Below are 15,975 nucleotides of genomic sequence, written 5' to 3' on the forward strand. Positions count from 1 at the left end.
CTTTAAATACTTTAGTAATTAATCATGGCATTTGACAAGAGCAACGCATGGAGATAGAGTACAAGGTATATTTTGTACGAGTTTTGTTCCTTCATGTCCTGTTCCAGTCAGTGTTGGGACAGAGGAAAAAAACTTTTTTTTTTTTAACCTTAGGCCCTTACTTTGGAGTATGTCCAAGAAAGTTCAACATATTCTGTTTATCATCTACATAAAGCCTGAAGGAAGTCATCCAATAATAAAGGATTAGGAATCATCAAAACAGTGATATTCATCTATACAGCTCAGTCCCTGGTTGCACAATGATGTCTCGATTTTATGACCATTTTTATGATGAGTTACTATGGTAATTAAGCAAATTCATTTTCTCAAATGTCCAGTTTGGCTGGAAAGCAGCAAAAAAAAGTAGAAATTTGGGGGAAGGGAGTTACAAATTGGGGGACACTGCAATCAATCATACACATGAGCCAGTTGTCAAGTGCCTTAAATGTGATTATGTGACCATGGGGGGTGTAGATGGATACTTCCACAGTCGTAATTCTTCTGTCTTTTCACTGCTTACCTTAACAGTGTTGTAACCATTGCTGTTGACATTGGGTGTCACACCAGAAGCTGCCATGTATGTACTGCCAATGGTTTTAATTTTAGTGATGTATCGGAACTGGGGATCATCCAGGAGCTGTGAGAGTCAGAAATACCAATAATTATTGCAAGGATCAATAAATCAGTCAGGAAGGTAGATTTGGGGTGCTATGGAGCTGATCAGAAACGCCAAGGGCCAATTCTTGATCTTACAATGCAATCTTATACATGTAAACCCTATTAATGCAATGTATACCCAGTCACATGTAAACAGGACTGCAGTTTTCTCTACCATGTGTGCCTCGTAAAAAATTGCATACAAATGCTCCACACCTCACAAAGCACATAATATAAGCAATAACTTGAAAGACGTATGCTGTCTGTGCATATGCTAGGTTTGCATGCTTAAATATTTTAAGTTAAGATGCCTAGAGCAAACTGACAAAAATTTATCAATGCAGTAAATGAAGATACGGAGCATTGACATTTACTCCCAAGGCTCAAAAGCACAGATTTTGAATTCACATGATCTTATCTCCTTTTTTTGAAAGGGGGGGAATTGAGGGGTAAACATTTATGATATAAAGTGATAGGTGGCAGGATTAACACAGATCAATTCCTCTGATTTCTTGCAATTCTAGTATGCAATTAATATGGGCACAACTGAATCAAAGTAGGGAGCAGACTTTTGCTATCTTTGTTGACAACTAGCCACTGTACGCCTGTTTTAAGCTGAGTAGCCACTAAAACAGGATTTTCTTTGGCAAAAAATCCATGTAGATACCTTGACTTTGCAGAAGACTATTAAATATGGCAAGTGTTTGGTGTAGAATCTGCAATTATCTGTATTATGAAACACTAACACTATCAGTGCTTTGAACCTGTGCCTCTTGCTTTGGATGGTGGAATTGTTGTGAGGTTTGAGGACATGTATTACTGAAAATGGTACTGGTGCTAAAACAAGCTGATAGTTTAATTACAAAGTTGTTTTTCAACATGGTTTTACTTTTATGGATCATCTGTAAATTGGTTTTGAGAGACTGCTTGGCACATAACTTTTTTTTTCTTCAGCACTATCACCAAAAGCAAGATATATATTGATAAAACAGAGTTGTATGATGAAAATCCAAGTTTTACCAATTCATGACAATCAATCATAGTTTAGATAAAACAACAGATTTCAATACTGCTATTTTCCTAACATGAAGCATCTCTCTTCAAGGATAGCTCTTAGAATAAGTAATTGATTTTCTTTGGGCCAACTCATCAAGAGCTTACTTTAGCTATTGATTAAAGATGACTTACCGCATCAAAATCTGAGATTATTTCATTGAGGAAGCGAAGGCACTCGATCCCACCATTGTTTACACTTTCCTCTGTATAGAAGTCAGCAAAGTTGGGGATAGACGCAAACATAACACCAATTTCATCGTAAGACTGACTATACAACTCCTACACAAGAGGGCAAGAAAGGAGAGGAAATTAAAATAGATAAATGGTGCTACTGTATTCAGACATAATTGCCTCCATGTAATCAATTGTGCAATGCAATATACCCAATCTCATCTCATAATTTTTACATTGTCTTCTGGTTTATAGTACTGCATTCTCCTGAAGGTGGAAACAGCTAGCAGTGCCTTTATCACCTTTGGTTAATAAATCAATTGTATGCCTTCCTGGAAGAAAATTATTTTAATGGTGTGATTAACACATTGGTTATCTCCAGTCTTGGTAACTATATGATATATACTCTGGAATATACGGAGTTGCCAACATAGGCTTGATTTAATTCTCATTTCTGACTATCATCCCCTTAACAAAAAAAAATCCTACTTGCATACTGTTTTGTCCATGAACTTCTTGTTTACCAATATGTACCTCATCTCGTTTCTTGGAGCCAAGAAAATGGCGTGCCACATGCTCTGGCAGCATGTTGGTGACAAGAGCCTCATTCCAGCGCCGCATCTCATACACACGCTCCTTCTGGCTATGAACATCAATTTTCCATAAGAATAAAGTCCTAGCCAACTTTTCTACCTGCAATGGGGGAGGAAGAGGGAAGAAATGTCACATTAATAATGTAGTCCAAAATCCCACATTAAAATTTAATATTGTCTTTTATTCTTCAATGATACTAAAAAGCTATGTCATTACCAAGTTGAGTCATTCATATTCTGAATGAATCTTTTTTTTTGTTGCAATTTTTTTATTGATTTTTAAAAACAAACATAAACAAATAAAACATAAAAACATAAAACATCTTTTTTGAAAGCAGCTTGATCCCGGGTTGCATCTCTTCGTACAGACACAAATTCAAGTGCATGCTCATTTTTATATACCATTCCATATCTTATTATCATTCTACATTTTCTATACAGCTTCTCCCCTCTTTTAACTTTCTTAATTTTTTATTTATTTATTTCATCTCAATTCAGATCATTATACTTATATTCTTTGTCCTGTTTCAGCTGTCTATTATCTTTTCTCATTAAACAAAATTTCTCCTGTAATCACTGATTGGAGTATGACGCCTTTATATCTTTCCCCTAAAATTATAACACTTAATATAATACCTAACTTCCATTCGAATTCTGCTTAGTACATTCTAAAGCTACACACTATATTTTAAAAAAGAAAAAAATATGAATATATAATATAATTAAAACAACAATCCATACCAATTCAATTCTATCGTTAATATTAATATTCATTTAAATCTTAAACATTTTGCATATTACTTTTCAAATAGGTATCATGTTTCTATGGGAACACTTAAAAACTTTCCATAGTTACTTCCCCCCACTTCACTTATATTTTAAAACATTGTGTAATTAAAATGTTCCCATTCCTTCCTAATTCAATTCTCATTTATTTCATTTCACTTTTGTTCACAAAAGTTTCACTGAATCACAATATTTTATCCCACTTTTTAATCATATGTTGTTTCCAATTTTCTAACGTTATTTCTAAAACAAATATAACAATACAATCTTATGTACCTTTGCAGAATCGCTTTTTCAGTTAAATTTTTACCCATTATCTCTGAATAAGTCCTGTTTCTTTACATCTTGCTCCAAACTTTTGTAGCTTCTCTTCCCTTCCTTCCTCCCTTGCTTCTTCTCTCTGCCCTTTTTACCCCCGTGTCTCTCCACCTCCATTTCCTTTTTCTGTGTTCCCCTTTTCTGTTGCTTTCTGACATTATATCCACTTTTCACCTTGTTTTTCCCTTTTTTGGTTGTTGTTTTTGGTCTTAAATTCTCCATTCTCTTTTCCCCCTTTCTTCCCCAGATAAAGTTACTTGTTCATTAAAGATGGCTTCTTCTTTGTCCCAATCTTCTTGTTGCACAGTCTTTTCTTGTAGTTTCTCGTAGGTACAGATCGCCATTTCTAAGAATTGAAAAACGGAGCCAAAAGAGCCCTTCCCTTGTTCCTCTTCTTTATATTTTTAAATTCCATTTTCAGTTCATCCACAAGTGATGCCATTGTAAAGTTTTTTTAAACAACCACCCAATTGTTTTTAATCATTCAAATATAGTTTCTAGAAGTCCCAAAGTCACCAAGCAATCCAAATACACACAAGCTGTTTCTTTTAACACTTTCTTCTTTTTTCACTTTCTCTTCCTTGGGTTACTATTTAGTTACAAAGTTCCAGTTAAAATATATCTTTTAGAAGTCTTATTGAGATTTAACTTTAGGTTCTTTTGGATTCCAGGCAGACTCCTCCTTCCAAATCCTGCTCTTATTCTTTTTCTCTTTTTACAGCAAAAAAATTTTTTTTTAAGTGTTCAGAAATCTTTAGTCCCCTTGGCATTTAATTTTCCAGTTTAATTACCTATTGGTGCCAAAGCAGATTTTTCCGATTTCTCATTCATCTCTCTTCGCTGTCAACGTAAGGAAGGAGAGTGGAAAAAAACTTTCCCTTTTCTCTTTCATTCGCTGCTTCCGAGTCTTCTTTGGGAGCGATGTATCTTTTATAAAATTTAAATTTCAGGATACCTTAGTTGTTGCTTCTTATCCCAGTCAGCCAAAACTTTCACTTCTTAACTTCCTCCTGCACTTTCTTTTCCAGATGACTGCTTCTTTGAGGCGGCCATTTCTGACCGCCGCTCTTACCACCTTCGGGAAAGGGAGTTTAGCCAGCTGAGGAGGAAAGATGCAGCTTTCCTCGACCCTTCTGGGATCTCCCCCCTCTTCACCACCTCTACAGGGTGGCTTAGCCCCGAAGCCAGTTGGTTCGGGGCGCTCCAGCAGCAAGCCCAGGCAGAAACCGCGCATGATCGCAGATTCCTGCCTGTCGCCGAAGCCCTGCAAACCAGAAGTTCATTCTGAATGAATCTTATTATCTGATGACAAAAAAGTACATATGTACAGAAATATGTTCTATATTTATATATTTAATATATGTTCTAACCAGGAACAGGAACACTTTTTATGTGGGTTTTTTTTTTTTTTCTGAAGCAGTGGAATCCAGAACTGTTAGTTTTTTAAAAAAAAAAGTTGACACAGTTTATAGGAACAGAGACATCTTTGCCATTCGAGCTGTCCTCCGATTTGACTGGAAAGATTGCAGATTTATTAACGTAAAGGCAAGTTATGATAGATAAGGCACCCTAAAATGCTAAAATTCTGAAAAATACAGAAATACGATTACCTTAAGAGAATTTGATGGCAAACTGAACTTCCAAGATACCAACTGCCTAAAATAAGAAATTTAGTAAACTACTCACATGACGTGAGAAATAGTAGAAACTGAGCATCATCACCAAGATCATCACTGTCATGGAATATTTTGATGGAACTAATGAGATCCTGCAAGCAAATGAACAAGATTCACAGTTAGAAAATTTGAAAGGGTGAACTACATGTTCAGCCAAGTCATGAGATCAAGATCTTCCTGAAATCTTCACTTCAGTCTGTAAGTGGAAAGATCTATATAGAAAACAAGCACACAAGGAAAAGCAGGTCTGTCAGCTTGAGCTCTACACATAGACATACTTGAAAGAACATGCATATAGAATTGGACTGCCACATTTATAATGAGAGCACAGGTAATCTTCAATTTTAAATTGTAATGGAGCCTGGAATTTCCGACACGTCATGACAGTTGTAAGTCAAAGCACTTATGTGACAGATTCAATTTTACAACTATTTTGTAGCGATTGTAAAGCAAATGCCACATTTTTAAGTAACTCCAATGTCCACCAGTTTCCTGCAAAAAGTGTCATAAATCATAGTCACATGACTGCAGGACACTGCAAAAGATCATAAATATGGACCAGTTGCCAAGAGCCCAAATTGTGATCACGTGGGATCTTACCTGTGAATGACTTTGGACTGTGTTTGAGATTTGCTTAAACGTTTCTGGAATTAAAAACCTACATTTACTGTACAGTATATCTGTGTGCTATGTGTGTATTATTCAAACACTTCTCTCAAATACGTCTCCCTGTATAAACTCATTCTCCTAACGGGGAATTACCTCAACAAGGGTCCTTAATTTTGAATGGTCACTAAGCAACCAGTTATAAGTTAAGAACTAGCTGTAGTCTTAGAAAGAATATCTGACATATTAATACAGCTGAATATAGTGTGCAACTCAGTTCTAACTTCATTCAACAAGCAAAGAAAGGTTGTGGAAAGGTTGTGGAAACTTAGGAGTATTTTATGTATAGTTTCATTGCAAGTGCTGTCCAAAGGAAAAAAATGCATTGGAGGGAGCAGAAGACAAAACAAGTTTTTAGGATTCTCTGCATCCAAAGCTAACCTTCCTGAATTCATAGAACAAAACTTTGCTATCTTACTCTCCCCCTTTCTTCCATATTCTTTATTTAAAAATCCCAGGCTTTGGAACCACAGTTCTTCATGTTGGAACCCACCTCTACATATAGACTGGGTGAAACCAGGCTCAATAGCAATAACTGTGAGAGGGATCTTAATGGAGAGAGAGTCTTAATGGACAACCAGCTAAATAGGAGCCGGCAGTGTGCAGCCGCTGCCAAAAAAGCTAATGCTATCCTAAGTTGCATTAACAGAGGGATACAATCGAGTTCAAGTGAGATACTAATACCACTCTATAAAGCCTTAGTAAGACCACACCTAGAGTACTGCATCCAGTTTTGCTCACCACATAAAAAAGATGTTGAGACTCTATAAAAAGTACAGAGAAGATCAACCAGGATGATTAGGGGACTGGAGACTAAAACATATGAAGAATGGTTACAGGAACTGGGCATGGCTAGTCTAGTAAAGAGAAAGACCAGGGGAGACATGATAGAGGTCTTCCAATATTTGAGGGGCTGCCACAGAGAGGAAGGGGTCAAGCTATTTTCTAAAGCGCCTGTAGGCCAAATAAGGAATAATGAATAGAAACTGAACTAGGAGAGAATTAACCTGGAAATAAGGAGAAACTTTCTGACAGAACAATTAACCAATGGAACAGTTTGCCCTCGGAAGTTGTGGGAGCACCATCACTTAAGACTTTCAAGAAGAGATTGGATTGCCATTTGTCAGAAATGGTGTAGGGTCTCCCACTTGGGTGGGGGTTGGACTAGATGCCCTACAAGGTCCCTTCCAACTGATTATCTATTAGCTGTTATATATGTAATTGAATTGAATGCACTTTCTTTTACTATCTACCTGTTGTATTTTTATCCTCACTTTCTTTTGGCAACTCAAGACGGAACATACACAACTTCGTCTAAGACAACAATCCTGTAAAGAAGTTTGGACTTAGAGTGAGCAGCTAACCCAAAGTGACTCCGTGAAATTCCATGGTTCCTAGTTCATAACCTTTAACGACCTTACCAACAAACTAGTATCTTCACTTCTTGTAAGCTTCTTCAATGAAATTTATTATATAAATCACTTAATCTATGGAGTCTCTTCATGTTACTCTGTAAGTTCGACATCTATTGGTAATGTGACATACATTAAAATTAGTGAAATAATTTAAGAGAGCAATGAATACCAAAAGTAACAAAAAAGTGAATGAATTATTATTAACCACTTCACTTCAGATATGGCTTAAGCCCAATATTACCCTGAACACCCTCCTATGACATTTTTGACCTCAAAAAAGCTTCTTACGTGTTCTCCTGGAATCGCTCCTGATCGTATTTGTCAAAGATCTGTTGCCAGGCCAGAATGTTGACCACTCCCACTGCCCCTGTGATCATCACCATCAGAGTGAGCTTGACCATGTGGCTGACTTGCACCAGCATTATAGTTGCAATCAGTGCCAACACTGCTATGTAGCTGTAGTATTTGGGATTTTCCACACAACCACCCGGAAGCACTGCTGAAACTGTATCATTGACAGTGGTGTAATACTGCTGGCAGCTGAGCTGTTGAAACAAAAGAAGATCGGTTAGGCTGTCCTCTGTTTTTAACACCCTTATTTTCCAGTGAAGAAAAAAAAATCCTTCTAACTAAAAGTGTAATAACTGGAGAACTATTAGATATTAGCACATGGATACAGAAAACATTAAATCTCTTGTGATCATCTAGATTTTTCCAATAGACAAATGCTATGCCTACATACCCCACCCTATGGCAAACCTTTGGTCACTCCTTAGGTGCTATATATAATACACATAAGCACTAATCATGTCATTTAGTTTCACTAATTGTCACATCCTGTTGTAGGGACAATTATCCCTATTTCTGTTTGTAAAATACATCACTGAACAGTCTACATTTCTAGCCCACAGCTTGGTTAATGAACTCTACTCTGGTTTATTCACTTGTGATTCAGCAAAACTCTGAAAACATGTTTTGTGTTTGCTCTAATTTCTTCCAGTGTGTGTCCCTGTACTCAGACAAGTAAATCTAGTGTAGAACACATATGTTTAATATTTTAAGTTACAGCCTCTCTTTCCCCTTCAACCCTTTATTTTTAGACTACATTTATTGCTGGGGGGGGCGGGTGTTCTGAAATCATGTAACTTCATACCCTAACAAGTTGAACTGGATTCATAATACCCACTGTAAAACAATCAGTAACAATAACTAATGCATCATATGCAATGCAGTATTTAGTAGTGCAGTGGTAGACAGAACAACAGAAAAAAGATTTAGGTGTGCTCACAGCAGGTGACTGTAAAATGAGTATAAACACTAGTTAGGCATCTATGAAGGCAAATAAAATGTTGGGGTGGATCACTAGAGGATTACCAGCGGGAAAAAGGATGTCCTAATTCAGGGTTGTCAAACTCATGTCATCACGTGACGTATTGCAACTTTCCCCCACCCCCATGCTAAAACGGGAGTCATCGTGGCCAGAGCATAGCACATCCGGGCCGCAAATTTGACACCCCTGTCCTAGTCCCATTGTATAGGGCTTTAGTCGGGGCCCCATTTGGAAAACTATCCAGTTCTGGAGACCTCACTTTAAAAAGATATTGATAAGATTGAGTGAGTTCAGAGATGGGCAACAAGAATGGGGCAAGTCTGAGGAGCAAAGCATTTGATAATCACATGACTACCATTCAACAAAAATTAATTTTTTTAAAAAAAAAGATAATTTAAAAAAATAAGTGTAAACAAAAGCAAAAACAACAACAAAAACTCTCAAATACAGACTTGATGGACCACTAAGTCTTTCTGCTGTCAGTTTTCTGTTTTTTTTCTATGCATCCAACTCCTTCCCATTTGATCTATCAAAACAGTCTGTGCAAGCTCAATATGCATTACATGAACAAAAAACACATATCACCCAAAAGGGCCTTTTAAACCATCAAAGGATAAAAATAAAATCACCACATGGCAATCTGAAGATTTGTCTAATTGATTTTTAAACCTTGGATGTTTTCTGATGGATTAACAAAACCTGGAGTGATCCTCCTTAGCAAGACTCCATTATCAACACTCCATTCCAAACATGGCCAGCAATGGATAAGAGAAGGAAAAGGCACTGCAATAAATAATCCTTGTGCCATTTTTTTTTCAGAGAGACAGAAAGAAAAATTAAAAAACAGCCTTCGTTCTCTTCCTCCACCCCTTTTGGAAACCTCATCCAAGTTTGCCAGCCTGAAAATAGCAGTATTTCCATATCAGTTTTAGCACAGAAGAGCTCAAGGTCTGGCCAATTATTAACAGGTACTAAAAATAATCAACTGCAGCTGGCTTTTTACTAATTTCCCTTAATGATTTCCACTGTACAACTCTTTATACACTTATCAACTCAGCCATAAAAGAAGTTCACAGCAGGTGTCAATCACACATGCTAAATGGTTTAGAGAGCTAGCTTCACTATTTCCTCCTACTTGGACCACTGGAAAGTAGAATTGGAGAAAGGACCATGGTTTTGATGTTTCAAGGTTGTTTTTAATTTGCTTGGAATCTTAGAGAATTAATGAGGAGGGAGCAAAATATAAACATTAATCCTTTCTATTATCTATTAATTAAAATCTATTTTAATACTTTCTTAATTTTTTCTCACCTCCAGCTAGAAAGCTAGCAGGATGCAATGACATTAAGAAAGAAAGAAATTTTTTTTTCAATCTTTGCTTACCATATCTACAATGTCAGCCATGGTTAAGATGAAAATGGCAGACATGGCCCAGGTGTTCCTGGCCCAACGAGTTCTGTCAATCCATGTGGAAAAAGACACGAGCTTTTTAGGGAAAACCTGTATTAATAAAAATGCATTATTTTGTTATTTAAATTTATTATAGCACTAATGTAATCCAGCACTAGGACAATAAGGAACATGTTAATTTCCTATGGGGAACAGGAATGGAAAAAAGACAGTAACAATACCATTTTTGTATGCAAAAAAAAAATTAGCCTCAGTCCATAGCATCTTTAGCCATCTCCCTCTTAACAATTAATTGTATTTTCTAGAGTCATTCATTGTTGTCCCAAATTCTGCCCAAAATAAGAGTCACAAGGAAAGACTTCATAGCATTTCAGTAATGGCTGGGTGGTGCTATGAAGACACTATAAATTATTAGCAGAAAAATATCCTCAGTGCCTTTTTACCACCCCAGAACTCCTGCCAGTTATAACGATACTGTTTTCTAGATTTTGAGAAGAGAAACATAAAAAAGGAAAACCGCAATCCTTCCAAAATAAGACTATCAAACACACTGATCCTATCCATATAAACCACTGCAACTTAAAAAAAACCTTAAGCAGCGGGCTATTTTTTCTAGGGGGGCAGGGCTTAAGGGGCAAAATGGATGCCTTAAGCTGCTGCAAGGGAAATTTTCACTTTTGTCTCTTAAGTCCCCTCAATTAAAACAAGCACAGAAGCTGCCCAGCAAATATGGCTGTGTCTACTCAAACTGACTTCACAATGGCACCATCCACAATCAAGATGGAAAGTCATAGAGTTGAAAATATATAAACACATATGCACTTCCATACACACAATAAGAAATATAGGAGTTCTACTATTATAGCTTAAATGGAACTTGAAATAAGAAATATTTTCATAGAAACACAAATATTTCTGGTAGTATGGTGATAAAACCTTGACTTGGCATTGAAGAATGACAAAGGGTGAGATTCCTACAACAGTTAACAATTGTATGTTTTGGAGATCTTACCCTGGGAAAGATGGCAGCAAGTGAACAAAGAGTCAAGATGAGTAGAAGGATTTCGCCAACAACAAATGTCACATAATTTGCTAGCAGCCTGCAGCAGAATAGGAAATTAAAAAAAGAAACCATCAGATATAAAGAAGATCAAAGATCAGTATTTTGTTCTGATTGAAGAGACAGTCAAATTCCCTGTTACAAAAGAATATTTTTGCACATATTTTTTGGCATTATTTTATATAATTGTTTCATTCTTCTTGCTTGCCACCTATTCCTGAAGGTTCTGGGCAGATAAGACTGACATAAAAATTACTGATTCTCCCCACCCCTCAAACACACAACCCTAAATATATATTAAAACACCAACAATATAAAAATGAAAAAAATGTATGTAAATATATGTCTGCAATCACCACCTTCATGTGCCCACACATCCTCTTTCTGGACAGGACTAAACAAGTTTTCATAATTGTCTTAAAGCCCAAGAGACATGAAGCTGACCAAATTTTTGCCAAAAGGGTTTCAAAAGAGTAGGGGCAGGTACTAAAAACACCAATTTCCAAGTAACAATCCCATAGGTTCTGGAGAAAGTTGCTCCTATTTAATCTAGTTTAATGGGCAGACACAAGAAAAGAACAGTGGGAATATTCATTCACAAGCCAATGACCAGACAAATGTGGCGTAAGCCCATTTCAAGGAACAAACTAATAAAATGTCCCCTAATTCACATGACAGGATGGAGAAGGGAAGCATATTCAGACTTGCACGATTCAAGTAACTATTCTAATAAAAGTAGCTTTACGCCTATATGATGTTGGTTGTTTCTTCATCTGGTTTACCCTAGAGGGGTGACAGCTGCATTCTGTACTAGCTATAGCTTGCATGTAGAGAATTTTATAGTAATCCCAGTGGGAGGTGACTGACCAGGTCTTTTTGAGCCAACATTGCTTGTAATGAATATAAAATGAACAAAAATCCTCCTAGTCCCAGTTATTATCTGCTCTTCAAACAGAAGCTGTGAGTCTTGGAATTTCCTAAATTTCAGGCCTCTGAGCTAAAAAGAATGTTCCTCAGTCATACGATCATGGTCTGGGCACTTGGCAACCGGCTCACATTTACAATGGTTGCAGCATCCTAGGATTACATGATCACCATATGCAACCTTCCCAACCAATTTCTCACAAGCCAAATGGGGAAGATGTTTTTTTTTTTTTGTTTAACTGCAGCAAAAAGATTGTAAAATTGGGTGTAGTCACATGATGCCTCATTTAATAATGAATTTTTCAGTCCCAATTGTGATCGTAAGTCAAGGACAACCCGTATTCTAACAACCCTGTTTGAAAAACGCACAGCTTCACAGATCTAGCTGTACTAACCGTGGATCAATGAAGATTTCCACCATAGCAGTAAAGAACAGGACCACACATGAACAGCTGAAAGCAGCTCCGCTCTGCTTCTCCTTTTCCACAGAGTAACGTGTCTCCATCTCAGGATCAATGAAACGCATGGATAGGCGATAGGTGGACCTGCCTTTTAGCCTGTCAGATATTTAGAACATGTTAGATATTTAGGATCCTCATCTAGGATGTATGGGATTTTTAGAATAGTAGTAAAATAATAAGCTCTCAGTCCAGTTTCACTGAGACTTTAAGAAAAATCATTATGTCTTTAACTGCCTACCATTTGGGGGGAAATATTCTGCTTGTGAACTTCCAAGGGCATCTTATTTAGCCTTAGGAGAATGTTGACTAGAAGGGCCTTTATTCTGATCCTGCATGGGTTTTTTGAACTCGTATCTCAGCAAATAGAAAGCTGCCTCATTCCAGATGAGAATGGCCAACTATCTCAGTTCCGGCATTATTTTTTTGAGGCCTCAGGAACAAAGCAGCTGTTCTGATCACTGTTACTTATGAGGCTGCACTTGGTATGCCCTTAAGAAATTCTTTAAAATCCCCCTAGATGCTATTTAAATCCTCATTTTATTTTGAAAAAATCCCCTATCAGTTTAAATCATGATTGAAAAGTCAGCTGGCTATGCTGTGGATGGCTTGTTCTTCAGTCTTATATAAGCATATGAGAATTAAAAGGATGTTACATTCTTTAAATGCTGTGTGAAGCTATAAATAAATAAATGAATAAATAAACATACATACAAATAAATAAATGTTTATATTACAGAGACAACCAGATAATGGAAATAATTTCTGAACTAAGTAAATCAACCCAGTGATTTTCTGGATAGGGGTCTAACGGAATTAATTCACAAACATAACAAGGATAAATTGCAGCTTGAATTGTAGGATAGAGAAAAAGTAGAAAGTAAATACAATAATAAAAACAACTAAAATTATTTTATTAACAATACAAAATAGCAACCAAAGCAGGACAAGGACCTAAACAAGGACCTAAATCATGGTGAAAGTCTGAAATCACAGCAGTAGTGGACATTTTTGAGAATAAGTGTTATAGTCAAACTGGTAGAGGAAGAGAGAAACATTGGAATGGAGCAAAAAGCACACAATTAGCTCTAAGATGAAAGAAAAGACACCTACGCCTGGATAGATTCCCTCTCCAGCAAGGCCTCATTAAGCAATTCATTGAGTTCCTGCTCATTTTCTGAAGCATCCACCACTCTCTCTGCTAAGTCGCGTAAGCGAAGGCGCCTTCGAGGGTTGGGAAAGGAAGGATTCACTACCTGGATAGAAAAGAAGGCAAATAAAAAGTTGTATTTCACTTTCTACTGAAATTTAATTAAACAAGAATTTGTTTTTAAAAAAGCACAATTTTATTTATTTGTCTGTTAAATTTATTTGTTGCCTATCTTGCAGTTCAGGGTGACTCTGAGCGCTTCTTTATACCAAGTAGACTGATGGATTTGTTCTTTGCTACCTCGTCTATTTCCCCACTCCCACCCCATCCATCCAGATTTCAGATTCAGATTAACAGAGCTGGAAGTGACCTTGTAGGTCATCTAGTCAACCCCACTGCCCAAGCAGGAGATCTTACACCATTTCTGACAAATGGCAGTCAAGTCTCTTCTTGAAAGCCTCCAGTGATGGTGCTCCCACAATTTCTGAGGGCAAGCTGTTCCATTGGTTGATTGTTCTCACTGTCATAAAATTTCTCCTTATTTCTAGTTTGAATCTCTCCCTGATCAGTTTCCATTCATTATTCCTTGTCTGGCCTTCAGGTGCCTTGGAAAATAGCTTGATCCCTTCCTCTCTATGGCAGCCCCTCAGATATTGGAACGCTGCTATCATGCCTCCCCTGATCCTTCTCTTCACTAAACTAGCCATGGCCAGTTCCTGTGGTTCTCTTCCTTCCCAGTCTAACTTCATCTCTATTTTTGAGCATGTGGACAGTTTTACAAAAAAAAAAAAAGTTACTTACCAGCCAATAAAAACATGCAATTTTCCATTTATTTTTTAAATTAAAATAACTTTAAAAACAAGGAACAAAGAAGGGAATGATAGTCATGTTGCCACACATGGATGACACACCAGGGACATAAGCAAAAGATATACAAAAAAGAATTGTATGATGTGTTCTGTTGAAATAGTCAGCTGAAATTAACTACTGGAAATATTGTGTGCATTTCTCAACTTTCTACTTAGATTTGGACACTTGGATGCCATTCACTTACCGACACTGCTATTTTTACTTGACTTACTACTATTTTTATTGCAGTTGTAGCTGGAGCATATACTTCTGAATGCTTAATTTGACATATTCTCCTTTGTGTGTGTCACTTTTGTCACTGTGTTGCAATTTTATACATACACACCACACACACTTTTTTTTCTGTGCAATGCCCAAAGAAAATATCTTTGCAATATTTTCTGATCTTGGAAGAGATGCCACTCAAGTTTTTTAATGTATTATTCAAACTAATAAATACAAAATTTAGAAAACATTAAATACCAACTCCATTCAAAGGTGTTGTTGAAAAGGCAACTGGTATACCAAGAAAGTCCAGTTGTCTTTTCAATAGCATCTTTGGGACAATCATGAGCAGGATGACTGAGACTCTCCATAGATATCAACTCTACTACAAATACAAAAAGTACAGCAATAAAGAAAATGAAAAGAGACTAGAAATCACATTAGCATATCATGTCAAGGTCATCTTTGTCCCAAAGACTAATTAAAATGTTAGCAAACAATACATATCAGCAATATTGCAGCAAACCAAGCATAGAATTCTACTTCCAGTTATATATAATAACCCCTTTAGCCAATCTTTGCCTTCAAATCCACCATTCTATTGCTTGATAGATTATATATCCTTAACAGTTGACCTAGAGTCACTTTAACATCCTGTTAATATTACCCAAAATGCAACAAAACTAGGACAAGTTCAAACCAAGTAGACTAAAGGATCAACTATGTAATAGTTGAAATAGCAGGGTATGCAACCTATATTAAGGCTTCAATTATACATTAAGCGAATTTAGTGCTTAGTGTATACTTGCTTGATCACTTAGCAAGTATATACTGGAGTACCTAGCAATTTTACATTGGATTATTCTTATTTTAAAAACACAGGGAACTAATTCCATGGTGTTTAAGACAAACCGTCATTGATATAACTCAGCCGTAAAGCACACTCTCTGCATGCAAATAGTTTCTTCTTCTAGGCCTAGGAGAAGTGTAACAGATGGCACAAGTCAACAAACTTGACTGAACTTTATACCAATCCTCATCAGAGGCCTAAAGACAGGCAAGTACTTATTAGAGGGCTTCTTGACACAACCCTCTCATGTTTGGAACTTTATTACAAAATTAATCTGATATTCAATGTCTTTTGTTTATTCTCCCTCCCGCACAACCTGCACCCATGAAAATGTTTTTGTTT

At 36.7% G+C, this 15,975-nt stretch overlaps 1 protein-coding gene across 4 annotated transcripts in view; it reads right to left on the reverse strand.

Moving 5' to 3' along the window:
* Window positions 1-15,975, reverse strand: part of ADCY3 (adenylate cyclase 3) — a 69,459-nt gene that overhangs the window by 3,911 nt on the left and 49,573 nt on the right. For all 4 annotated transcript variants that reach the window (XM_087929852.1, XM_026715944.2, XM_087929838.1 and 1 more), the window contains 9 exons: window positions 13,673-13,815; window positions 12,497-12,658; window positions 11,130-11,217; window positions 10,091-10,207; window positions 7,666-7,922; window positions 5,307-5,388; window positions 2,458-2,616; window positions 1,885-2,031; window positions 560-676 (listed from right to left, as the gene is read on the reverse strand). In XM_087929852.1, coding sequence (XP_087785978.1) covers window positions 560-676; window positions 1,885-2,031; window positions 2,458-2,616; window positions 5,307-5,388; window positions 7,666-7,922; window positions 10,091-10,207; window positions 11,130-11,217; window positions 12,497-12,658; window positions 13,673-13,815 — 1,272 coding nt within the window. The remainder of the gene's footprint in view (window positions 1-559; window positions 677-1,884; window positions 2,032-2,457; window positions 2,617-5,306; window positions 5,389-7,665; window positions 7,923-10,090; window positions 10,208-11,129; window positions 11,218-12,496; window positions 12,659-13,672; window positions 13,816-15,975) is intronic.

Source organism: Pseudonaja textilis, chromosome 1 (assembly GCF_049901715.1).
Source record: "Pseudonaja textilis isolate UNSWEBS1 chromosome 1, rPseTex1.2, whole genome shotgun sequence".
NCBI lineage: Eukaryota > Metazoa > Chordata > Lepidosauria > Squamata > Elapidae > Pseudonaja > Pseudonaja textilis.